At 44.6% G+C, this 21,205-nt stretch overlaps 1 protein-coding gene across 2 annotated transcripts in view; it reads right to left on the bottom strand.

Annotated features, from left to right (window-relative positions):
• SV2C (synaptic vesicle glycoprotein 2C) overlaps positions 1–21,205 on the bottom strand; it is a 286,032-nt gene that overhangs the window by 82,955 nt on the left and 181,872 nt on the right. For both annotated transcript variants that reach the window (XM_068248808.1, XM_068248816.1), the window contains one exon: positions 11,027–11,178. In XM_068248808.1, the coding sequence (XP_068104909.1) occupies positions 11,027–11,178 (152 nt within the window). The remainder of the gene's footprint in view (positions 1–11,026; positions 11,179–21,205) is intronic.

The following is a 21,205-nucleotide window of genomic DNA, read 5'->3' as shown; positions in this document are numbered from 1 at the left end:
CGCTATTTATTACTATAATTTGTCACTATAATTATTGTTCCTTGCCAATAATTGTGGTGTTAGCTTCTTTACTATTACCGCCTGTGGCGGTCCAATTTTTAACAGCGCTCTTGAGCCATTGTTATCTGCTCCGCCCAGTTCTGCTGTATGAGAAAGAGATGAGTAAAACAAAAAGAAGCAAGCATGTCCAGTCACTAGGAGCCGGGCTACAGATGTCAGGAGACGTTGTAGATACACCAGATAATCACCCAGAAAGACCAGAAATGACTATTTGGGGCTATATTCATCCAAGGTGTGTACAAGGTTTATTCTGGGGTCTTATTCACTAATGGCCGGTAAAACGTAGGCCCGCAGAGCACGTACATTTTACCAAGAGTTACACAAAACATTTTTTAAATCTGCATGAACACAGATAGAGACAGAACGAATTCACATGGGGTACTAATCACTTGTTATTTTCAACAGGCTACTCACACTCTGATGGGTCTTGTATCTTACAGTGAATTCAAAGCAGGTGATTATCACAGCTCAGCCCACATAATGTCATTTATAATTGCTCACACTATACTTCTATGCAACAGATGAGTCTGTAATGCAGTGGAATAAATGTAAATTAGCATTATTCTGCTGCTTTCACAAAAGGTTGCATTGCTCAATCTACAACCACTTCTTTTGTGTTATTCTAATATTTTATATGCTGACACTCATATAAAATTATTGGTGGGCTATGCAAATGGTATAATCGAAAAATATACAGGGCAGACCCTATCTACTCTTCCTCATTAACCCTAGACCCTCCCCCACCCGCGTACACCAAATAAAGACGCCTGGAAATTTGGGCGCCCAGTAATGCTGATAGTAAAATATTGGTATTAAATACAAATATTTTACTGTAGCTAAACCTAACCCTATCTCTCACACAGACAGAACCCGCCCTCCTGACGCCTAACTCTTAAACAACCCCCTACCTGCACAAGCTACCTGCCTGACAACTCATCCTTAAAACCCCCCAACTGCATAAACTACCTACCTGTTGCCTAATTCTCAGGCGCCACCATAGGCTCCAATACATTTATCAGCTCTTGGGTGCCTTCGGTGCCGGATGTATACTCCAGCGCCCAAATACAGATAAAATGCATTGGCGCCTATGGCGGCAACCAGTTAGTCCACTTTCTGCATGCGCCCAAATTTACTGCTTCGCCCCTCCCCCCAAATTGAAATGTGTTCTAGCTACACCACTGCAACGTACCTGTATCTTAAAGGGACACTGTAGGGGGGTCGGGGGGAAATGAGTTGAACTTACCCGGGGCTTCTAACGGCCCCCCGCAGACATCCTGTGCCCGCGCAGCCACTCACCGATGCTCCGGCCCCGCCTCCAGTTCACTTCAGGAATTTCAGACTTTAAAGTCTGAAAACCACTGCGCCTGTGTTGCCGTGTCCTCGATCCCACTGATGTCACCAGGAGCATACTGCGTAGGCCCAGTATGGTCTGTGTCTGCACAGTACGCTCCTGGTGGCATCAGCGGGATTGAGGACACGGCAACGCAGGCGCAGTGGTTTTCAGACATTAAAGTCTGAAATTCCAGAAGTGAACCAGAAGCGGGGCCAGAGCATCGGTGAGTGGCTGCGCGGGCACAGGATATCTGTGGGGGACCATTAGAAGCCCCGGGTAAGTTCAACTCATTTTCCCCCGACCCCTACAATATCCCTTTAAAGCGGAAATCCAACGTATAATGCGTCTTCAACATTCTCTTCTCCTGTAGACCTACCCAGACTTCCTCTTGTACATCATCAGTCCCGGGTTTCTGTGTGCCAAATTCAGCACGTTTCCCCCACCACTGAATAACGCCATTTGTTTTCTTTCCTCAAGATAGAGAAAACAAAAAGCATTTTTCAGCAGGGGGCAGGGCTTTGCGCTGGAATTTGGCGGATTCGGACCTCTGGGACTGATTTACAGTCTCAGAGTGTACTTCAGCATGTATAGCAATCTGTCCTTGCTCCGGTTTGCATGCTCTAGTGTTCCTAGCAGCTTTCTGAACTGGACTCTAGAGTTCCAGTCTCACTGTGGTCACATGACAGTGCGTCTTGAGCTCTAGTGGTCAGTCCAAAAGCTGCACGAGACACTAGAGGATACAAGCTGGAGCAAGGACAGGTAGCCATACATGCTGAAGCACGCTCCCGGCACACTCTGCACCCGCTGGCACACTCCAATGTGCACTCTACATGAGGGTAATGGCCTCACATTGGGGGTTTGGCTAATGGGAGTGTTATAGCTTTTGGCCTATTTTATAGGGGAAAAATTGTGGTGGTGTGGGGGTCAGCATATGCGGGGAGCCTATCCAAAGGGTGTGGTACCAAGGACCTTCCAAAGGAGTCAAAAAAAGTCATAGAGGTGCTCCCTGCTTGCAAAACACTGGTATTAACAGTTTTTATTATTTATCTGAGGAAGCGGACTGCGATCCACGAAATGCGTCATCACTCAAATTTCTGGTTTCAATTAAAAAGTATCATTTTATTTGGGCTATCCCCTTCTTATTAGAGGTAAGCCAATGTTTTATGTTTTATCCAGTCGACATTTCCACTTGCACACATTACATCTTGGGACGCCTCCTCCCTCCCAGTAATATCCACAGGTACCGTCTTTCCCCGAAAATAAGACAGTGTCATATATTAATTTTTGCTCTAAAAGATGTGCTAGGGCTTATTTTGAGGGGATGTCTTATATTTCTATAAGGAAGTGTCTCTCAGCAGAACATTTCCTGTTCCTTTCTACTGTGATGTTCATGGATTTGAAAGTATGCTACTGTACTGATCAGGCACCTGCCCTGTCTTCCCTGCAAACAGCTGATAACCTTGCTGTGTGCTGGGATGACGGGATCAGTGCCCGATTGGCACTGCACCACTGTGTCCCCACTTACTGGCTGCCTCTTTCTCCTCTTTAACTTCCGCTAGGGCTTATTTTTGGGGTAGGGCTTATATTTCAAGCATGCTCAAAATTCCAGCTAGGGCTTATTTTCAGGGTAGGTCTTATTTTCAGGGAAAAAGGGTATATATATTGCCTTTGTATGCTATAGCACAAGCCCTTCATAAAGGAGGTGGAAGGATGACTGGAAGTTAAAATTGGAAGAAAAAAAAGAACTAAACAGACAACGTAATGCCTATTTTCTATATAAGCTATACTTTTCACTAGGATCCATCTAAGTCCCTTGTGAAAAATAAAGCAATGTGCCTTGAAGAAAGCATTCTCACTAATGGCATCTCTGCATTGTATCTCAGAAACCCTTGGGTGTGCACTCAGGCGACTGCAGATAGCAAAAGCTTGGAGTCCTGAGCTCTGTGTAATGAACCATAACATGCTTGAATGATTTCATAGAGAACAGTCACTTTAGCAATGACACTCTGGAGATACTCCCATTCACTGTACACAATACCAGCTATATCCCTTAAAGAGACAAGACAGGCTTATTTAATAAGTCAGATCAAATAGCACTGATCGGGCGGCAAACCAGATTTCACATTTCAACAATTTAAGCTGACTGCTATGCAATAACACTTCTTAGATAAATATTCCCTTTACAGAACATAGAAAACCTATAAATGTACAGGATCCATATCAAGACCAATGCAGGTGAATTGAACCTGTTCTATTGTTTTTGAATACAATTTCAGATAACAGCTAGATTCCCTGGTCCAAATGCCAGTGTATGAAATATCATAGTAAGGTGGTGCAGGACAAGATGCCGTAGACCTTCTTAGAATCACTCAAGAAGTCACTCTACACCAGTCCATTGAAATGCCAAGATTCATTTATTAAAGGCAAACTGGGCATATAACACAGAGCATCAGGAAGCCTGACCGCTCAGCCACAGAACAGCTGACACATTTCCAACCCTTGAGGGTCCTTAGTCGTAACCACAGCTACGGACCCAGGAGGGTCGGAAACATGTCAGCTGTTCTGTGGCTGAGTTTGCTTTTAATGAATGAATCCTGACATTTCAATGGACTTATGTAGAGTGGACTTATTGAATGATTGTTTTTAGGATGTTGGAAGCAACCCTCTTAAACAGTTAGAGATCATACAGTATAGTATGAATTCTAGGACCACACCTCTCCTAGCACTTGCAAGCAGGTATATGATAGGTGGTGAGGTGTCCAGACCACAGCATTGCCGCTTCACCCTTGCCTTTTTGACCTAATGACATTTGCTGTATTTTGGGTTCAGTGTCCTGCTGCTGAATAAATCTGAAACCAGTTGCCTTTCTGATGGTATTGCATAGTAGATACACGTCTGCTTGTATTTCTCAGCAATGGGGACACCATTAATTCTGACCAAAGTAACAGCTCTAGTTCTGGAAATGCTAAACTTGCAAGGAGCCTCCGCCATGCTTCACTGTTGCCTGCAGACATTCATTATTATACCACGTTTCAGCCCTATGGCAACAAACCAGCTTCTGCTACAGCTAAACATTATAAAAGTTGAAACATTAGTTCAGGGACCCTGCTGCCATTTTATTTCACCCCAGTTCTTATGTTTTCATGTGCACTCAAGTCGCTTGGCTGTGTGTTCACATTGGAAGTATGGCTTTTTTGGGTGCAATTCCTGCATAAAGACCTCTCCTGGACAGACTCCTGCTGGCGGTATAGATGTGTGTACCTAGGTCCTACAGGTTTCCACCAGTTCTGAGCTGATGGCTCTGCTGGGCTTCTTCCAGTTTCAAAGGAAGCATCTTATCTGCCTCAAGTTTCCTTATCAAACCACCTTTGTATTCTTTAGCATTGCCTGTTTCTTTGTGCTTCTTCAAAAGGGCTTGAATGGCTTTGCATAGGAGAGACTTTGCTGGTGTAGTACAACTACCAGGTGCAGGATCCTTTTTGGTCATTTCGGAGCCTGAGGCAAGTTCAATTTTTCCTTCCCCCCAAGCCTATTAAAGCGGTATAAAACCCTGACATAATATTCAATAAAAACTTGTTTTCCTACTTTTTATACGCCATACGGTTATCATATTTGCTTTTGTGCATGAGTATTATTCATTTAGAAATGACGAGTTCCCAAAGTACAGGCTTTTTGCTCTGAGATCTGCCTTTGCATTTTATTCATAACTGGTTTATTCATCTTGTATTGAAGGCAGAAATGCTTTCTGATTGTCTATCTGTGTTCAGGAGAGTCTGCACAGTCAGAGAATGTGTCACATTCCTCACTTGATACAATTAAGTAAACACAAGATAACATTATCTCCACTTCGGATGCGTCCAGATTTCTCTGCACTAAACTTGTGAAGTTCTGTGTTTAACTAATTGAATGCTGTTCTAGTAAAAATAATGGTGGTAGTATATAATATGCTGTAAATAATCTTTTAGAGCAAAGAAGTAATGCTAGGTTTTATTCCGCTTTAATAGGAAGAACCCAATCCCAAACCCATTAATTGTGCAGACATGAATATTTTCAGGGGATCTCTTATGTTTCCATGAAAAACAATCTAGATTTTATTCTTGAACACAAAAATCAACATTTATACTAATAAAGTTACATCATCGCATTTGGAAACATCATCATAACTCCAAAACCTGAATCTCATCATGAATTTCTTGTGGCTCGAATTCCTTTTTCCATGTACAACAATCAACGTTTACAAAGAGCCCGGCACTTGCCAACCCTTATTGTTGTGGTTCTTATTGTGAGGTCTTTTGATTGATTTGTAAAGGGTCTATCTGAGCTGCTTCATTCTATTGCCAATTGATTTAACTTTTTTATGTATATTGTTATATTTTAGGCACAGATGTCCTGGTACCCAGACATCGTCCTCCACGAACCTACAAACCCCCACCAAACTGTACCGCAAGTCTGCTGGCTGTCCCAGCGGACACTATTCCCTTACTTCCCTTGCCCATCATAGGTAACCACAGGTGCCCTTTAGTATTAGGTAGCCAGAAGAACTCTCAATATTAAGTAGCTAGAGGTACCCTCAAGTATTAGGTAGCTAGAGGAACCTCAGTATTAAGTAGCTAGCGGTGCCCCTAAATGAAGGGAGATCTCATCAGTGGAATGCCGAAAGCAGGGTGAGTAACCTCTCTTTCTCTAATCAGGACTCTGCATAGGGAAGGAGGGAGGAAAGCACCCGGGAAGGGGAATGAGATTCTCACATGCCTAAAGTGCCTTATGGTAAATCCGGGCCTGTGTGTACCATAGCTGCTTGGACTCTATTTAAATTGACTTTTTGTGAACGAAATAAACAGGGCTTATTTTTGGAATAGGGCTTATATTTCAAGCATCCTCAAAAAACCTGAAAAATTATGCTAGGGCTTATTTGTGGAGTAGGGCTTATTTTGAGGGACACGGGGTAGCTAGTGACAGCATTAGAGCCAAGCAAACAGCATCAGAAGGGAGCTAGGAGTTTCACCCTTTATAGCTATAAAATGACAGGTTTACTTTTAAAGCAAGACCTGTAAGAATACATCAGCTCACTGGAATAAACATAGTCGCACTGTTTTCATGCTGTCCACATTTCCTGAACATTTATTGATACACATCTTTTGAATACATTTTCCTCAACGTTAGTTTTTTAATAAAACATCTGCCAAGACATTTTTCATATCACTCCAGGCTGAGCAATCTGGATGCTTTGGCTTCTACATTAGGTGCTCTTTTTATTTTCTGAGAAACAGTTGGTGCTTTTCCATTAATTTTATTTCCTGTAGGCTAAGTGCAGCAGTTTTTAAACTTGGAGAATTAATGTGAGCATGAAGTCATACAAACACAACTCATCAGACTGTCTGGAAGCTGTATTAAATGTTAAACCTCTCGTGTTGTACAAATGTCCCTCACTTCTTTTGCACAACTCCTTCCATCCATATTTGGCAATTATCAACCTTTTGATTTGAGGCAAAACTAAAGCAATTCATGTTCTTTGTGGCCGATGGGGGAAGGGGGGCCTGGTCTATGGGAGGACTGGAACCACCTAGCTTAGTTGCAAAGAGCACTGAGTGGCCCTTGCAGGATAAGGAATGGTAGTGCGGCAATGGAGTGAAAGGGGTGTGAACATATCCCATCTTGACTACTGCAACACCCTACTCTGTGGTCTACCCAAACTAGACTGGCACCTCTCCAGTCCCTTCTGAACCTCATCCACTTTTCCTTTGGCTCGTCTGATGCAGCCCCTCTCTGCCAATCTCTCCATTGGCTACCTTTTACCCAAAGGATCCAGTTGAAACTTCTCACCCCATTTCATCCAAAGCTCTACATATTGTACGTTGTCACCTCCTTACATTTTCTCATTAATCTCCAGAAAACATCCCACGCAGAACCTTCCCTCCTCCCAGGAGACCCTTTGTTGGTCACCTCCTCTCACGTCCAGGACTTCACATGAGCATCACCTCTCCTTTTGAAGGATCTCCCACAGCCTGTCCATCATGCTCTGCGCAAGGAAACCTTCAAACGTACTCTCAAATCACACCTGTTCAAACAAGTATATAATTTTCTATCAGGGGCGTTGCTAGCCCCAATGATCAGTGGCACGTGCCCTGGATCTATTCTGGGGTGCCCCGGATGTCCCCAAGGGAGAGTAGAGGCACCACAGCACCCAGCAGGGCACCACACAGTACCCAGCATGCCCTACAGAGGCACCACAGCACCCAGCATGGCACTACACGGCACCCAATATGGCATTACAGCACCCAGAATGCCCCATAGAGGCACCATAGCACCCAGCTTGGCACCACAGCACATGGCAATGGGGGGTATGCTGGGTGCTATGGTGCCTCTATGTGAGCATATGGAGTGCTGTGATGCCATGCTAGGTGCTGTGATGCCTTTATGGGGGCATGCTGGGAGTTGTGGTGCCTCAATGGGAGGATCATGGGAGGGGGTCCACTAGAAGGCCAGGGAATGCTGGGCAGGCCTACTTAGACTGCTGTTAAGTTCATGTAAATTTGGCTCCACTCGTGGACACACCCACATTCTGGTGCATGGCTACACCCATTTTTCAGCTGGACTGCCCAAAAGTGCCCCGGATCTCTTAGGATCCTAGCAACGCCCCTGTTTGCTATAGACAGCATTGGAGGTTCACTGGCTCATCTGCTAACCCCTATGCTTCCTTCTCTAATGTATCTAACCCATTACCCACTAGATTGTAAGCTCGCAAGGGCAAGGACCTCCTCCTAGTGTTTCTTATTCTGATGTCATTGATCATATGAACATGCACCATTATTGGTGATGTCTCCAACCACACATCAGCTATGTATGTACATGTATATGTATTGTATTGCTAGATGTCCTGATTGTACACACTTTTGAACGTATCATTGATCTGTGCTCCCACTAATTGTTTTGTACTATGTACAGCCCTACGGAAGATGTTGGTGCCATATAAATAAAAAAAAATACAGTAGAGTCTCATTTATCTGGCACAGACGGGGATTGCCTTATGCTCGATATGTGTGCTTATTGGTTGCTTGATGACTTAACAAGAATATGGCACTAACCTTCCCCCTGTTGATTAAAGGCAGAGTATTGCACAGCGGTAGCGACTTACGAATGTTCCACGTGTCCATCTTCTTCTCTCCTGTAGCTCCCAGAGGCCTCGAGATGTCCTCAGTACATGGCTCCGACACATCACGTAATCCATTGCAGGTCAGGTGACATGCTAGGGAGCCATACAACACAAACAGGAACGGATCTAGGGGGGGGGGGGGGGGCAGACGGGTCTCTTGCCCCAGGCGCAGTTTGTTGAATTTCTTAAAAAGGCGGCAAAATTTGGATGGGGAATGGCAGTTTAGGCGCCAAAACCTGACCTTTAGGTGCCAAAACTGGATGGGGAATGGCAGTTTAGGTGCCGAGACCTGACCTTTAGGCGCCAAAACTGGATGGGGAATGGCAGTTTAGGCGCCAAAACCTGACCTTGCCCCAGGCGCAACTTGGTCTAGATCCGTCCCTGAACACAAAGCCTCTGCGAGCTACAGGAGAGAAGAAGACGGGCGCATGGAGCATTCGTAAGTCGCTACCGCTGCACAATACTCTGCAAACTGTGGTAGAAATGCCCTCATTCTCCCCCGCCAGGCATGCTGGTTAGTTGAGGCTGTCAGATGCCTGAGTTACGATTAACCAGGACTCTACTGTAATACTAATTAAGATAGTTAGTGGGTGTGGCCAAAAGTAATCATCCATGTGTATGAGCTCAAACGACTAAACGACCAACTGATAATAGGCGGTTTGCCCACTCCAACCGTCGGATGTACTTACACAACTATCGTGCAGTTGCTTACAAGTGTACAAGTCTTTTGAACAACTTGTACTTGTTTTGAATGGAGCCATGTCGATCAGTCCGTCATTCTGCTTTTATGCGCAGTATTTAAACGAGTTGGTCATTTAGTCGGTTTGGTCGTGTGGACGTACAGTCGTGTCAACGACTTGTTGTGCAGTTGGTCTTATAGTCATGTTGGTCGTGTGCTTGTTGGACGTGTGTACAAGCAGGGCCGGTTCTGTCATGAAGCAAGGTGAAACACTTGCATCAGGAGCAGAGATTACAGGGGCAGCATCTTTGTACTGTGAGCGAGGTAAAGAGGTCATCATTGGGGAAAAGCAGCTTGTTGTGCTGTGTGAGGAGTCTGACAGTGAGTGAGGAGGAGGGTGACTGAATGAATAAGAGTAAATTGTCGGATGCTGTGCGATCATTCCAAATCGGGATGGGGGGGGGTGCATCCTCCCAAGTTTACCCCAAGCAGCAAAAAGTCTAGGATCAGCCCTGTGAACAAGGCTTTAGAATTAAGTAGCTATGTGCCTCACAATTAAATAAATAAATAGTCACATGATTCCAGATAAAATAATTTTGTAGTCTAATACCTCCAGATGAAATAATCAAGTAGCCAGGTGCTTCACGATAAACAAATTAAATCGCCAGGTGTGTCAAAAATGCCAAGTGCTCCCTATATACATAAGTTAAGTAGCCATGTTACACAGATAACAGAATTAATCTGATCTGAGTTTGAGGGACTTGAAGGCACAGGGGCATGCATGGCAGTGCAGCACAGGGGCAGGCATAGCACCTGTGGTGCTAGGGTACCCATGGCATGAGCCATGCCTGTACTTCTCTAGATACGCCACTGGCCACAGCTTTTTAGTTCTGCAGTATTCTAGTGCCACCTATATTATGCTGCATCCTTCAACTGCCTATCATAGAGTGCCCCAGGTTTTTAGAGCCCCCAAAGTGTCTCCCAGCTTCCTAATGCATCTAAAATGGATATCAAGTTGATAGTCTCTTCCAATTTTTGTGGAGACTAACAAACCCCACTTTGTTAAGTTCTATTGCTGACAGTTGAGAACCACGCAGGCAGCAGAGGTTAGGGGACTGCACTGACTGCTGACAAAGATTGGGGATAGGGGATGCTGCCCAAATGACTGATACAGCTTGGGGACTATATGTACTGCTGATATGCTGCATATTTATCATAGATGGTGATAGGCAAATACTAATGACATGTGGATATTACCAACATTAATCAGTTTCCAATTATGGGCAGATATTACCAGTGACAGGAAGTCATCAATAATGTGCAGATATTAACAGCGAAACACAGAATCTGATGAAAATGTATTAACAATTAAGACCTTCTAGACTGATGTTCAAATTATCAAATATTGATAAGGAAACACTATTCTTCTCTTGAACAAGCGCAGCAGAAGTTTTCTGCAAAGCAGGTGGGTTCGGGGTGGTCACCTGATTAGTATAGGGGGCTTGGATTTGGCACTCAATCACTAAGTAATTGACAGCTGCCTGTGTCACCAAACTGTGTCAGTTTGAAATTTTGCATTATGATTTTGTTTCATATTTGTGAATTTCCCTGCAAAATTACTGTTATGGGAAATTCATGCCAATCATTAGTCTATAGTTTTGCTCCATGTTTAACAACCCTATGGAGGTTTGGTTTTCCAAATCTGAACAAAGCATAATCCTTTGAAAGAAGTAAAGTATCTCATTGACTGCAGCAAACAACCTCCCTCCCTATAAGAATAAGGAAGCTTAGCTTCACTTACCGTAATGTGGAATTATGGCCCATGCCATGGCTGATGCATATATTCCCCCAATCATCCAAAACATACACAACCAACTCAGGTGTTCTCCTCGCTTTTCTCTTGCAAGGACTTCCGAGAAATAGGAAAAGGCCGTCGGTAGAGCTCCCCCAATCCTGGAAAAGTGGTTACAGAAATAAAAGTCAACGGTTTGGTCCTTAGTATAGGTAGATATCAGTTCCCCATGCTAATTTTCTTCTAAAATAACATTGATGTGTGGGACCCCCATGGTTGTTTCTGGTGATTTTGGTGCCCCAGGCTAGGCTTCTTTGTGTCACCCTCCCCGTCAAAATGAATTTGTTTTTCTAGTACCATTCACAAATTATATACAGAAATGATATTATTTCTCAACCTAAGTCTACAAAGTATACATGAACTATTACCAGGCTAGATACACCTCACCAACTTGAACTCATGGAACCCATATACAAACTATTCCTGCAGGTGTCACTCTAAGCCACAGGTGTCGAACTCCAGGCCTGGAGGGCCAGATCCATGCCAGAGTTTAGGATGGACTGAAAAAGAAAGGAATGTGTTCTACCTGATGGACCACACCTTTCCTGATTCAGACCCATCAATTCATTTGAGCTGTATCAAAAATGTGTGAGGACCTCGGCCCTTGTAGGACCGGTTTGACATACCTGCTCTAGGCTTTTGCCTGGGTTGTCTATGTCAAAAAAACTGCTCTGTGGACCCCACCCTTGACTGCTGCTAAAGTAAGATGACCTACAGGTGCATCTGATTCTCTGTCAGTCTGAGGCAAACCCTTCTTCAGTCACATTGTGATTGGCTAACTAATAGCCTATCACGTCTGTCAGTCGGGAGACATTGGTTCACACTGATGGTTGGTGGTGGTGGGCCAGCCAGAGGTTGCTGAGGACATGAGGATTTATGAAATCAAACACTTTTTCTTTTTTCATTTTCATTTTAAAGTTATGTAAAATGAACACTCTAATAAATGCATATTGAGAACGGTGACTGAACGTAGTCTTAAAGCGTACCCAAACTCTTGCACAGCACACAATAAAAATTATTTATTCCACATATAGTTGCTGAAGAAGTTTACTGCTCTGTGTTCTTTGCTTGTTTAAGCAGATCAAAGTGTCTGATTAGTTGAAGACTAATGCTAGGTACATACAATACAATTTTCAGGCAGATTTACCTGTCAGATCGATTTTTTCCAATATGTCCGTTCTAAATTTCGATTGATTTTCTAATCGATTTTCATAAAAGTGAACGGAAATCGATTATAAAATCAACCGGAGTTCAGATCGGACATGTTGGAAAAAAATCGATCTGGCAGGTAAATCTGTCAGAAAATTGTATCGTGTGTACCTGTAGCATGATTAAGTCATGAATAGACTGCAGTGGAGCTCTGCTAGAGCTTTCTCCCCATACAGTAAAAATCGAGGTTCAATGCGGACTCAAACCAAACATTTTTTTAATCCAAAATATTTAGTTGCACCACTCTGACACATACAAAGATAAATAAACACTCCTTCAAGCCTATGAGCATTTCAGTGCCTGCTTTTCACCCTTCTCTTTTCCTAACTAGGGTTATACAGGTGGCAGCCATTAGCAATTCCTCTATTGCCGGACACCACCTACTCCAGCATTTTGCCGGATTCTGTCCCGGGAATATGAAAGGAAGGGAGGGGTTTCTCTAATAAATGTAAAATATTTTATATTTGTCATCATGCAGCTGAAAAAAGGCTGCTATTTATTATTATAACTTAGAAAATAGATTTTATTTCTGAAATTTAGTATTTTTAATTTTGGACCACTTTAACCCTTTCAGTGCTCCCTGGAAAGTGAAACCAAGATAAAAATTCAGGTTTTTTTTTAGGAATTCCATAAATTCTAATGAAGACATTTTTGTTCTGTAATGTTTTCATGCTGTGGCTAATCTTTTAGAGCAGAGAGGAAGTTCTGAGTTTAGTTCCAGACTGTGCAGATAACAGTAAAACAGTGTTTTGCACCAGGTTGCAGCAGAGAGCACCAGGTTGGTCCCAGACTCTTTTTAGGAATAGTATGTGTGTTAGGAGATTAATATTGACTCAGAATTCAGTGTTATTTATGACCTGTCTCTATTCTCATTATCTAAAACATGAAAAATGAATCTAGGTGAGGCTGACACAAGTGAAGTAGATCTCTGCACCATTAATCATAGCTGTAGATCCACTCCAAAGTGACATCTCCTATTAGAATTCATTACTTGGAGGGATTTTTTAGTGAGGTCATAGCTATAAAATTTTACAAAGATTAGGATAATCAAGCTGACCATTTCAAGCCTCATTTAATACAATAATCTCTGAAGCTGATGTTGTCAGATATGGCAGCTAGTACATTCAAGTATAAAAGGAAAATGTAAGTATTAAAGATGAATGGTAAATTCAATGTAATTGTAAGGATAAATTACAAATGTAGCATTCTTTCTCTCTGCATGATCAGAATCTGGTCCTTAATTTCTAACAGCCATTTACAGTAAAGAGAACTCTGTGTGTGCGCGTGTGTGCATGTGTGCGTGCGTGTATCAGTATCTATCTGTGAACAGTGTGTGTGTGTGTGTCTGTCTGTCTGTCTGTCTGTCTGTCTGTCTGTCTATCTGTCTATCTATCTATCCAGAGCTAGAGATTATGGGGCTCTATAGCAGAATTTTAATGGGGCCCTCAGACCTAGGCACTTAAAGAGACTCTGTAACAAAATGTTCAACATTATTTCTTCTATCCTATAAGTTCTTATACCTGTTCTAATGTGGTCTGGCTTACTGCAGCCTTTCCTAGTTGCACAATGGCTGTATTATCTATGCTATCTAATCTAATCTTCTTTCCTCTGACGGCTTTGTCGGGCTCAGGCACTCAGGCAAGAATGTGCTGCTCTGCTTGTTAAAGGCAGAAGCTATACACACCCTCTCCACACCCCCTGCAGGCTCTGTGTGAGTCACAGACTGAGCTCCTCTCAGCCTATCACATGCTATGTCTTTTGTTTGTAAGCACTGCCTAAAACTGGCAATTACAAGCCAGGATTGCAGCAGGGAGAGGCAGAAACAGCACAGAGGGGCCCAGGAGAACATAATGAATAGAATGGTATGCTTTTTATTGTAAGAATTTTAGAGTACAGATTCTCTTTAAGAGCAATGCCACATGCCCCATCCTATAAGATCCAGTATATAAGTTGAATAGCCATTGTACATTCCTATGCCATGTACACTGCAAACAGTATATGGGCACTGAGATAAAGTCAGCGCACGGAACAAAACAGGAAAATAAATAGTGAACACATTACCGCTTGGGCCCCCTTTGCCCCAGGGCCCCATAGCAGTTGCTATGGCTGCTATGGCTATTGCTACGGCCCCTATCTATCTATCTATCTATCTATCTATCTATCTATCTATCTATCTATCTATCCATCCACTTGGCCTAGGGGGAGAACAAATATAAATCAGTAAGTGAATCATCTGGATTGTAAACACAAGGACAGTGTTCTCTCCCATTTGGGTCTTGTAAGTTGCTGTACATTTTGTTAGTCAATGTATAATTGTCAGTACAACTTATTATATTGTCTACCACATCTTCATGCTGTAGCAATGTCTGCATTTTGTGTACCACAATTTCTCTGTACAACACCGCAGAAGATAATGGAAGTATATAAATCAATAATAATAATATGTCTGAGCAATTGATGACCGACCGGGAAATATCAATTTGTGTATGGCCACATTGACATTGCAGGAAAGAGGTTACTGGCCAGCTAAACCCAAATCGGAACAAGGCAAATGCAAATAGCAATCAGTATTATGGCAGCACAGTGGTGTAGTGGTTAGCACTCTCGCCTTGCAACGCTAAGTCTCTGGTTTAAATCCCAGTCAGGGGACTATCTGCACGGCGTTTGTATGTTATGACATCCGACATCCCAAAAACACACAGCTACGTATCCACCTCTTGTCTTGATTGCTGTAATACCCTATTCTGTGGCTTACCAAAAACAGACCGTCACCTCCCAGTCCCAACTCTGCTGCTTGTGTCATCCACCTCTCCTCCTCCCAATCCTCTGATGCTACCCTTTCTGCCAATCCCTCCATTGGCTACCAATCGCCCAAAGAAATAATCCAGTTAAAACTCCAAACACTATCAGACAAAGCTTCATAGGCTATACCCTCCATACATTTCCTAATTAATCTCCAGATATCATCCATCCTGGAACCTTCACTCCTCCTAAGAGGCCCTCTTATTGTCCAGCTTGTCACCTCCTCTCACTCTTGCATCCAGGACTTCTCCTTTGGAACTCTCTACTTCAACATATCTGTCATGCTCCAACTTTTCAAACGTACCCTCAAGACACACCTTTTCATACAAGCTTATCATTTGCTATAGCTAGAATGTAAAGCTCACTGCCTCATCAGCTAACCCCTTTGTCTACTCCCCCAGTGTCTAAACCCCACTACCTTTTAGATTGGAAGCTTGTGAGGGCAGAGACCTCAGCTCACCATTGTGTTTCCTGTCCCTGTGCAATTTATCACATGAACATCTATCAATTATTGGGGATGTTTTTCAAACTACACATCAATTGTATGTATCAGTACTTGTGTTACTGGTTGTCCTGAGTGTACAGTATGCTGAACTGTTCATGTATCTATGCTCTCCATTGTTGTATGTGTGGCTTGTTGTACAGTGCTATGGAACATGTTGTCACTATAAATAAAAATAATTATTATATTGTTTGTTATCTAGCTAGCTAGCTATCAATCTATCTATTTGCCTGACAAGCAATCTACTGTGAGTGCACACCATTCACATAGTACATGTACTTTTCTGTAGTTTTATATTAAACTACTAGTTAAAGGGACACTCAGGGCTCGTTCACATTTAGGGCGTTTTCTGCCTTTTTTCAAGCGCAGGCGATTTTCAAAATAACCCACAAAATGCTTGTGCAATGCTTCTCTATGAGAAGGTTCGTATCAGTGCGTTTCATCTGCTTTGTGCTCCCCTAAGCGGTGCCTGCACCATTTTTGGGGCAATTTTGCTCTAATGGAAAATATAGGAAGAGCGCTAAACGCTCACAATATCGCTTTATGCAGGAATTGCATTCCCATTTTTAAGAATAAATACATTGTATTTATCCTTTTACGGGTCAAACAGTTTACTTCCTGACTGATGTCAGGAAGTGATAAAACAGAATCACTCTGCAAAAGCGCTTACAAAAGCGCTTTGCCCAAAATCCTAGCGCGCAGTGCCATCAGCGATTTTGATTTTAGATGTGAACAGAGCCTAAAGTCAGGAATAAAAAAATCAATTTTACTTGCCTGGAGCTTCTACCAGCCCCCTGCAGCCATCCCGTGCCTTCGCAGTCACTCACAGAGCCTCAGGTCCCCCGCCGCCAGCTAGTTTTGTTTTTGCTGACAGGCCCTGACAGGGAGTCGGCGGGCTTTCTGCGCCTGCGCAGGCATAGCCATGCGTATCCATTCTTCATGTTCCCATCCTCAATAGCGTCCTGAATGCAAAGAAAAATACGTGTGGCCAGGCCTGTCAGCAAAAACAAAACTAGCTGGCGGCGGAGGACCGGAGGCTCCGTGATTGACTGCAAGGGCACGGGATGGCTGGAGGGGGCTGGTAGAAGCTCCAGGAAAGTAAAACTGATTTTTTTATTCCTGGCTCAAGTGTCCCTTTAAAAGGCCCACCCGTTAAAAAAACGGGCAATAGGCCATGGCTCGCAACCCTCCCCTTCCACCCCGCACGCATGAACACGCGCACACACGCCTATCCCCCTGCACTCGTCGTCCTCTGCTGTCTGAAGTCCGTCCGCGTGCCGCGAATGTGCGTCAGGCACTACGCACAGGAACATAGGCGGACGCAGCGACAGGGCTATTATTATATAGAATGTAAACTGAGAAATCAAAAAGCTTCAATTTTCCACATGAATCTTCTCACAAATAGTAACAAATGTCGCAAATTTTCAACACAAACTGTGACAAATTGCCTGAATGCCAACCTGATGCGGTTCTATTGACTTTACTGTGAGAAGTGGAGATGCATGGAATCGGATTTAATATGTTAATTGTAAATTCTCTTGAAGCAAAACGTGAGACTCTCTGTGATTATGAGGCAGATGAATGTCCCTTTGGAGCTGAGAAAGGAAACTAACCAGATCTGTAAGAAAGATAACAGAAATCAATCTACGTGTCACGCAGGGTTCCTAATCAGGCTAATCTGAATTAATGCTGGAACACGTAATTGTCCGAAAATGCAATCCAATTTCACCAAAAGAAAATTACAGCTGATAAATTCACCTGTGGCTCATTTGCTGCATGTTAAAGCTGGTGTATTATTTGTAAATGGGTTATTAAAATAAACCCTCTTTGTTATTTAACTCCATCGGCTGTACAATAGTGATGTTTTACTAACAAAAAAAAAAAAACAGCATGAGCCTGCAGGCATTTTGCATCAGTGTCCAGTACTTGGGCCAGAACATCCCCATCTCCCCAGACTGTGTCCTTTGACTGTAGTTGTAAAGATACTGTTTGACGGCTTTCTCCTGTTGTAGCAGGCGGTCGAACATCAGGAGGGTCGAATTCCAGCGAGTCGGGCTGTCGCAAATCAAGCGCCTCACCGGCAAGTTGTTTCCCCGCTGAATATTAGCAAAGCGTGCCATGGCCGTGTAAGACCGCCTGAAATGCCCACAAACCTTCCTGGACTGCTTTAGGATGTCCTGTAAGCTTGGGTACTTAGACACAAATCTCTGAATTACGAGATTGAGCAGATGTGCCATGCAGGGTACATGTGTCAACTTCCCCAAATTCAAAGCCGAAATGAGATTGCTGCCATTGTCACACACCACGTTGCCGATCTCCAGTTGGTGCGAGGTCAGCCACTGATCTACCTGTTTGTTCAGAGCAGCCAGGAGAGCTGCTCCAGTGTGACTATCCGCTTTGAGGCAAGACATGTCTAAGATGGCGTGACATCGTCGTACCTGGCATGCAGCATAGGCCCTGGGGAGCTGGGGCTGTGTAGCTGGAGAGGAGATCGCAGCACCAGTAGAGTTGAACTGCCACTCAGCCAAGGAGGAGGAGGAGGACGACAGCAAAGAGGATGTAGCAGGAGGAGAGGAGGTGGCAGCAGGCCTGCCTGCAAGCCGTGAAGGTGTCACTAGGTCCGCTGCACAGCCTTGTACTCCCTGCTTGCCTGTGGTCAGCAGGTTGACCCAATGGGCTGTGTAAGTAATGTACCTGCCCTGACCGTTTTTGGCAGACCAGGCATCCGTGGTCAGATGGACCCTTGACCCAACATTGTGTGCCAGAGATGACACCACTTACCTCTCAACTTCATGGTACAGTTTGGGTATCGCCTTTTTGGAGAAATAATTGCGGCCTGGTATCTTCCACTGCGGTGTCCCAAATGACCACAAAATTTCAGAGTCCACCAGCAGGTATGGTAACAGCTGGCGAGATAACAGTTCTGCCAAGTCAACTGTCAGATGCCAGGCAAAGGGGTGACTGGCAGACATTGGCTTCTTCCGCTCAAAGATTTCCCTCATGGACACCTGGCTACTGCTGTGGGCAGAGGAGCAGGAACCGCTCAAGGTGAGAGGCGGAGTGGAGGAGAGAGGCTGTGATTGTGAAGGTGCAAGGGAGAAAGCGGCTGAAGAAGATGATGTGCCTGAAGGAGGAAGAGGAGAAGGAGGGTGGCTTTGCTTTTGTGTGCTGCTTTTGCTCAGGTTGTCTTCCCATTGCAGTTTGTGCCTTTTCTGCATGTGCCTTCGTAAGGCAGTTGTCCCTACATGGGTGTTGGCTTTTCCACGGCTCAATTTTTGGTGGCAGAGAGTACAGATGGCATTGCTCTGATCTTTGGCATACACACTAAAAAATGTCCACACCACTGAGCCCCCCTGGGGTGTGGGCACTATGGTGGCGTCAGCAGCTGCCGTTGAAGGGCATGTTGGCTGGCTGTACATAGGTGGCGATACATATGGCGCCGGACACTGCCACCAGCTGTTTCTGGCGACGAGCTCCCCCTGCTTCTTTCAGCAACTCGTCTCCTCCTACTCTTCTCTGACTCCCCCTCTGAACTGTCCCCTTGGTCATCGTGTCTCTTAGGATCCCACGTGGCATCCATGGCAGTATCATCATCATAATCATCCTCCAAAGCTTCACTTGTATCAGACACCTCCAAAACTGCACCAACAGCAGGTACTTCATCATCCTCCTCCTCACACCTTACGTCCATAGTGTTGCCTAACTCAGACATATGAGGTGGTGTAACTTTCTTAGCGCCTTCATCTTGTTGTATCAATAATGGCTGTGAATCAGTGGTTTCCCCACCAAATAACTCCTGCGAAGTGTCAAATGTAGTGGATGTGGTACTTGGAGTAGCGCTGGTGGATGTGGAAGATGAGGTGTTCTGTGTTAAATAGTCAACCACGTTCTGACAATCTTGGGAGTTGATGGGACGTGCCTTCTTCTGAGCACTGTACTTTGGGCCAGGGCCGCACGAAATCACGTCAGCACGACCTCGAACAGACCTGCCGGGTGGCGTGCCTCTGGGTCTGCCTCTGCCTGTTTTGTCCATATCGGGGGGATGAAGTGAAAGTTATGCACTGACTTGACTAATACAATGTGCAGTCACACAGGTGCAGTGAAAGGTAGCAGTGACTAGTATTACAATACAATGTGCAGCTGTCACACAGGTGCAGTTAACAGGTATGCACGGACTGGTATACTAAACAGCGTGCGGTCACACAGGTGCAGTGAACAGGTATGCAGGAATTGGTATTACAAATGTGCAGCTGTCACACACAGGTACCATGAACAGGTGCAAAGACTGGTGGTATATTACACTGCTTGTGCTCACGTAGGCGCACTGAACAGGTTACAGGTATGCACTGCAGTGATTGGGATTACAAATGTGCAGCTGCCTGTCTCACACACACACACACACACACACACACACACACACACACACACACACGTACCCTGAACGGGTGCAATGACTGGTGGTATTAACAATTAGGGCTGCTTAAATCTGACCCGGGAGACATCCGAATAGTTACTGTCCGGATATCTCCCAGGAATGCGGTGCGGGGGGTCAATGACGTATTCTTACCACAATGACGTATTCTTCTGGTCCGTACGCGACGCCTTCCACTATGTGTTCCAAGAGCCGCATTCGCCGGTCACGTGACACAAACACTTCCTCCTTCAACCCGGAAGGAGGAAGTGTTTGTAGTTATGTGACCGGCGAATGCGGCGCTTGGAACGCATGGTGGGAGGCGACGCATACGGACCAGAAGAAGACGTCATTGTGGTAAGACTGACCCCCCTGCACAGCATTCCTGGGAGATATCCGGATAACAACTATCCGGATGTCTCCCGGGTCGGATTTGAGCAGCCCTGTTAACAATGCGTGCGCTCACGTAGGTATAGGTAGGTAGGTGCACTGAACAGTGAACAGGTGCAGTGATTGGGATTACAAATGTGCAGCTGCCTATCACACACACAGGTAGTCACTGAATGTACTGGGCCTGGCAGTGGCACAGTAGGAATTACCAAGGCTGTCTACGCAACACTGTGGGACACACACACACACAAAAAAAAAGATCACAAGAACAAGATTAGCTCTCAAAAGAGCTGTTGAGGGATGCTTTTTTAGCAATAAGAATCAGCAAGAAGCAAGCTAACAAGCCTACAAGAGCCTAACTAAGCTTTCCCTATAGCTCTCTCTGCAGCAGCTCTCCCTTCTCTAATTACTGCAGGCACGCGAGTGAGTCAAATGGCTGATGCTGCCTGCCTTTTATAAGGGGGGTTGGGGCTCCAGGAGGGAATGTAGCCTGATTGGCTACAATGTGCCTGCTGACAGTGATGTAGAGGGTCAAAGTTGACCCTAATGATGCACTATGGGGGAGAATTGAACTTCCGGAAAAATTTGCGGTTCTCCGCGATTGCGAACACCGGAAGTTTGCCAGTTCATTTTCGCCGGCGAACCGTTCAGGCCATCTCTACCTGGTTGGTAACCGTAGTCAGGAGACAAATAACGTGTCCTGTTCACGCGGGGGCTTGTCTATAGGTGAAGACGTGGGCCAGGCTCAGAGCCATGGCAATAGATTGGGGCATAGAGAATGAGTGAGGACATACAGTAACCTGTCAGGCCTTAC

Source organism: Hyperolius riggenbachi, chromosome 1 (assembly GCF_040937935.1).
Source record: "Hyperolius riggenbachi isolate aHypRig1 chromosome 1, aHypRig1.pri, whole genome shotgun sequence".
In the NCBI taxonomy this organism is placed as follows: Eukaryota; Metazoa; Chordata; class Amphibia; order Anura; family Hyperoliidae; genus Hyperolius; species Hyperolius riggenbachi.
Note: the sequence above shows the minus strand (reverse complement) of the source record. Positions and strands in the feature narration are given on the sequence as shown.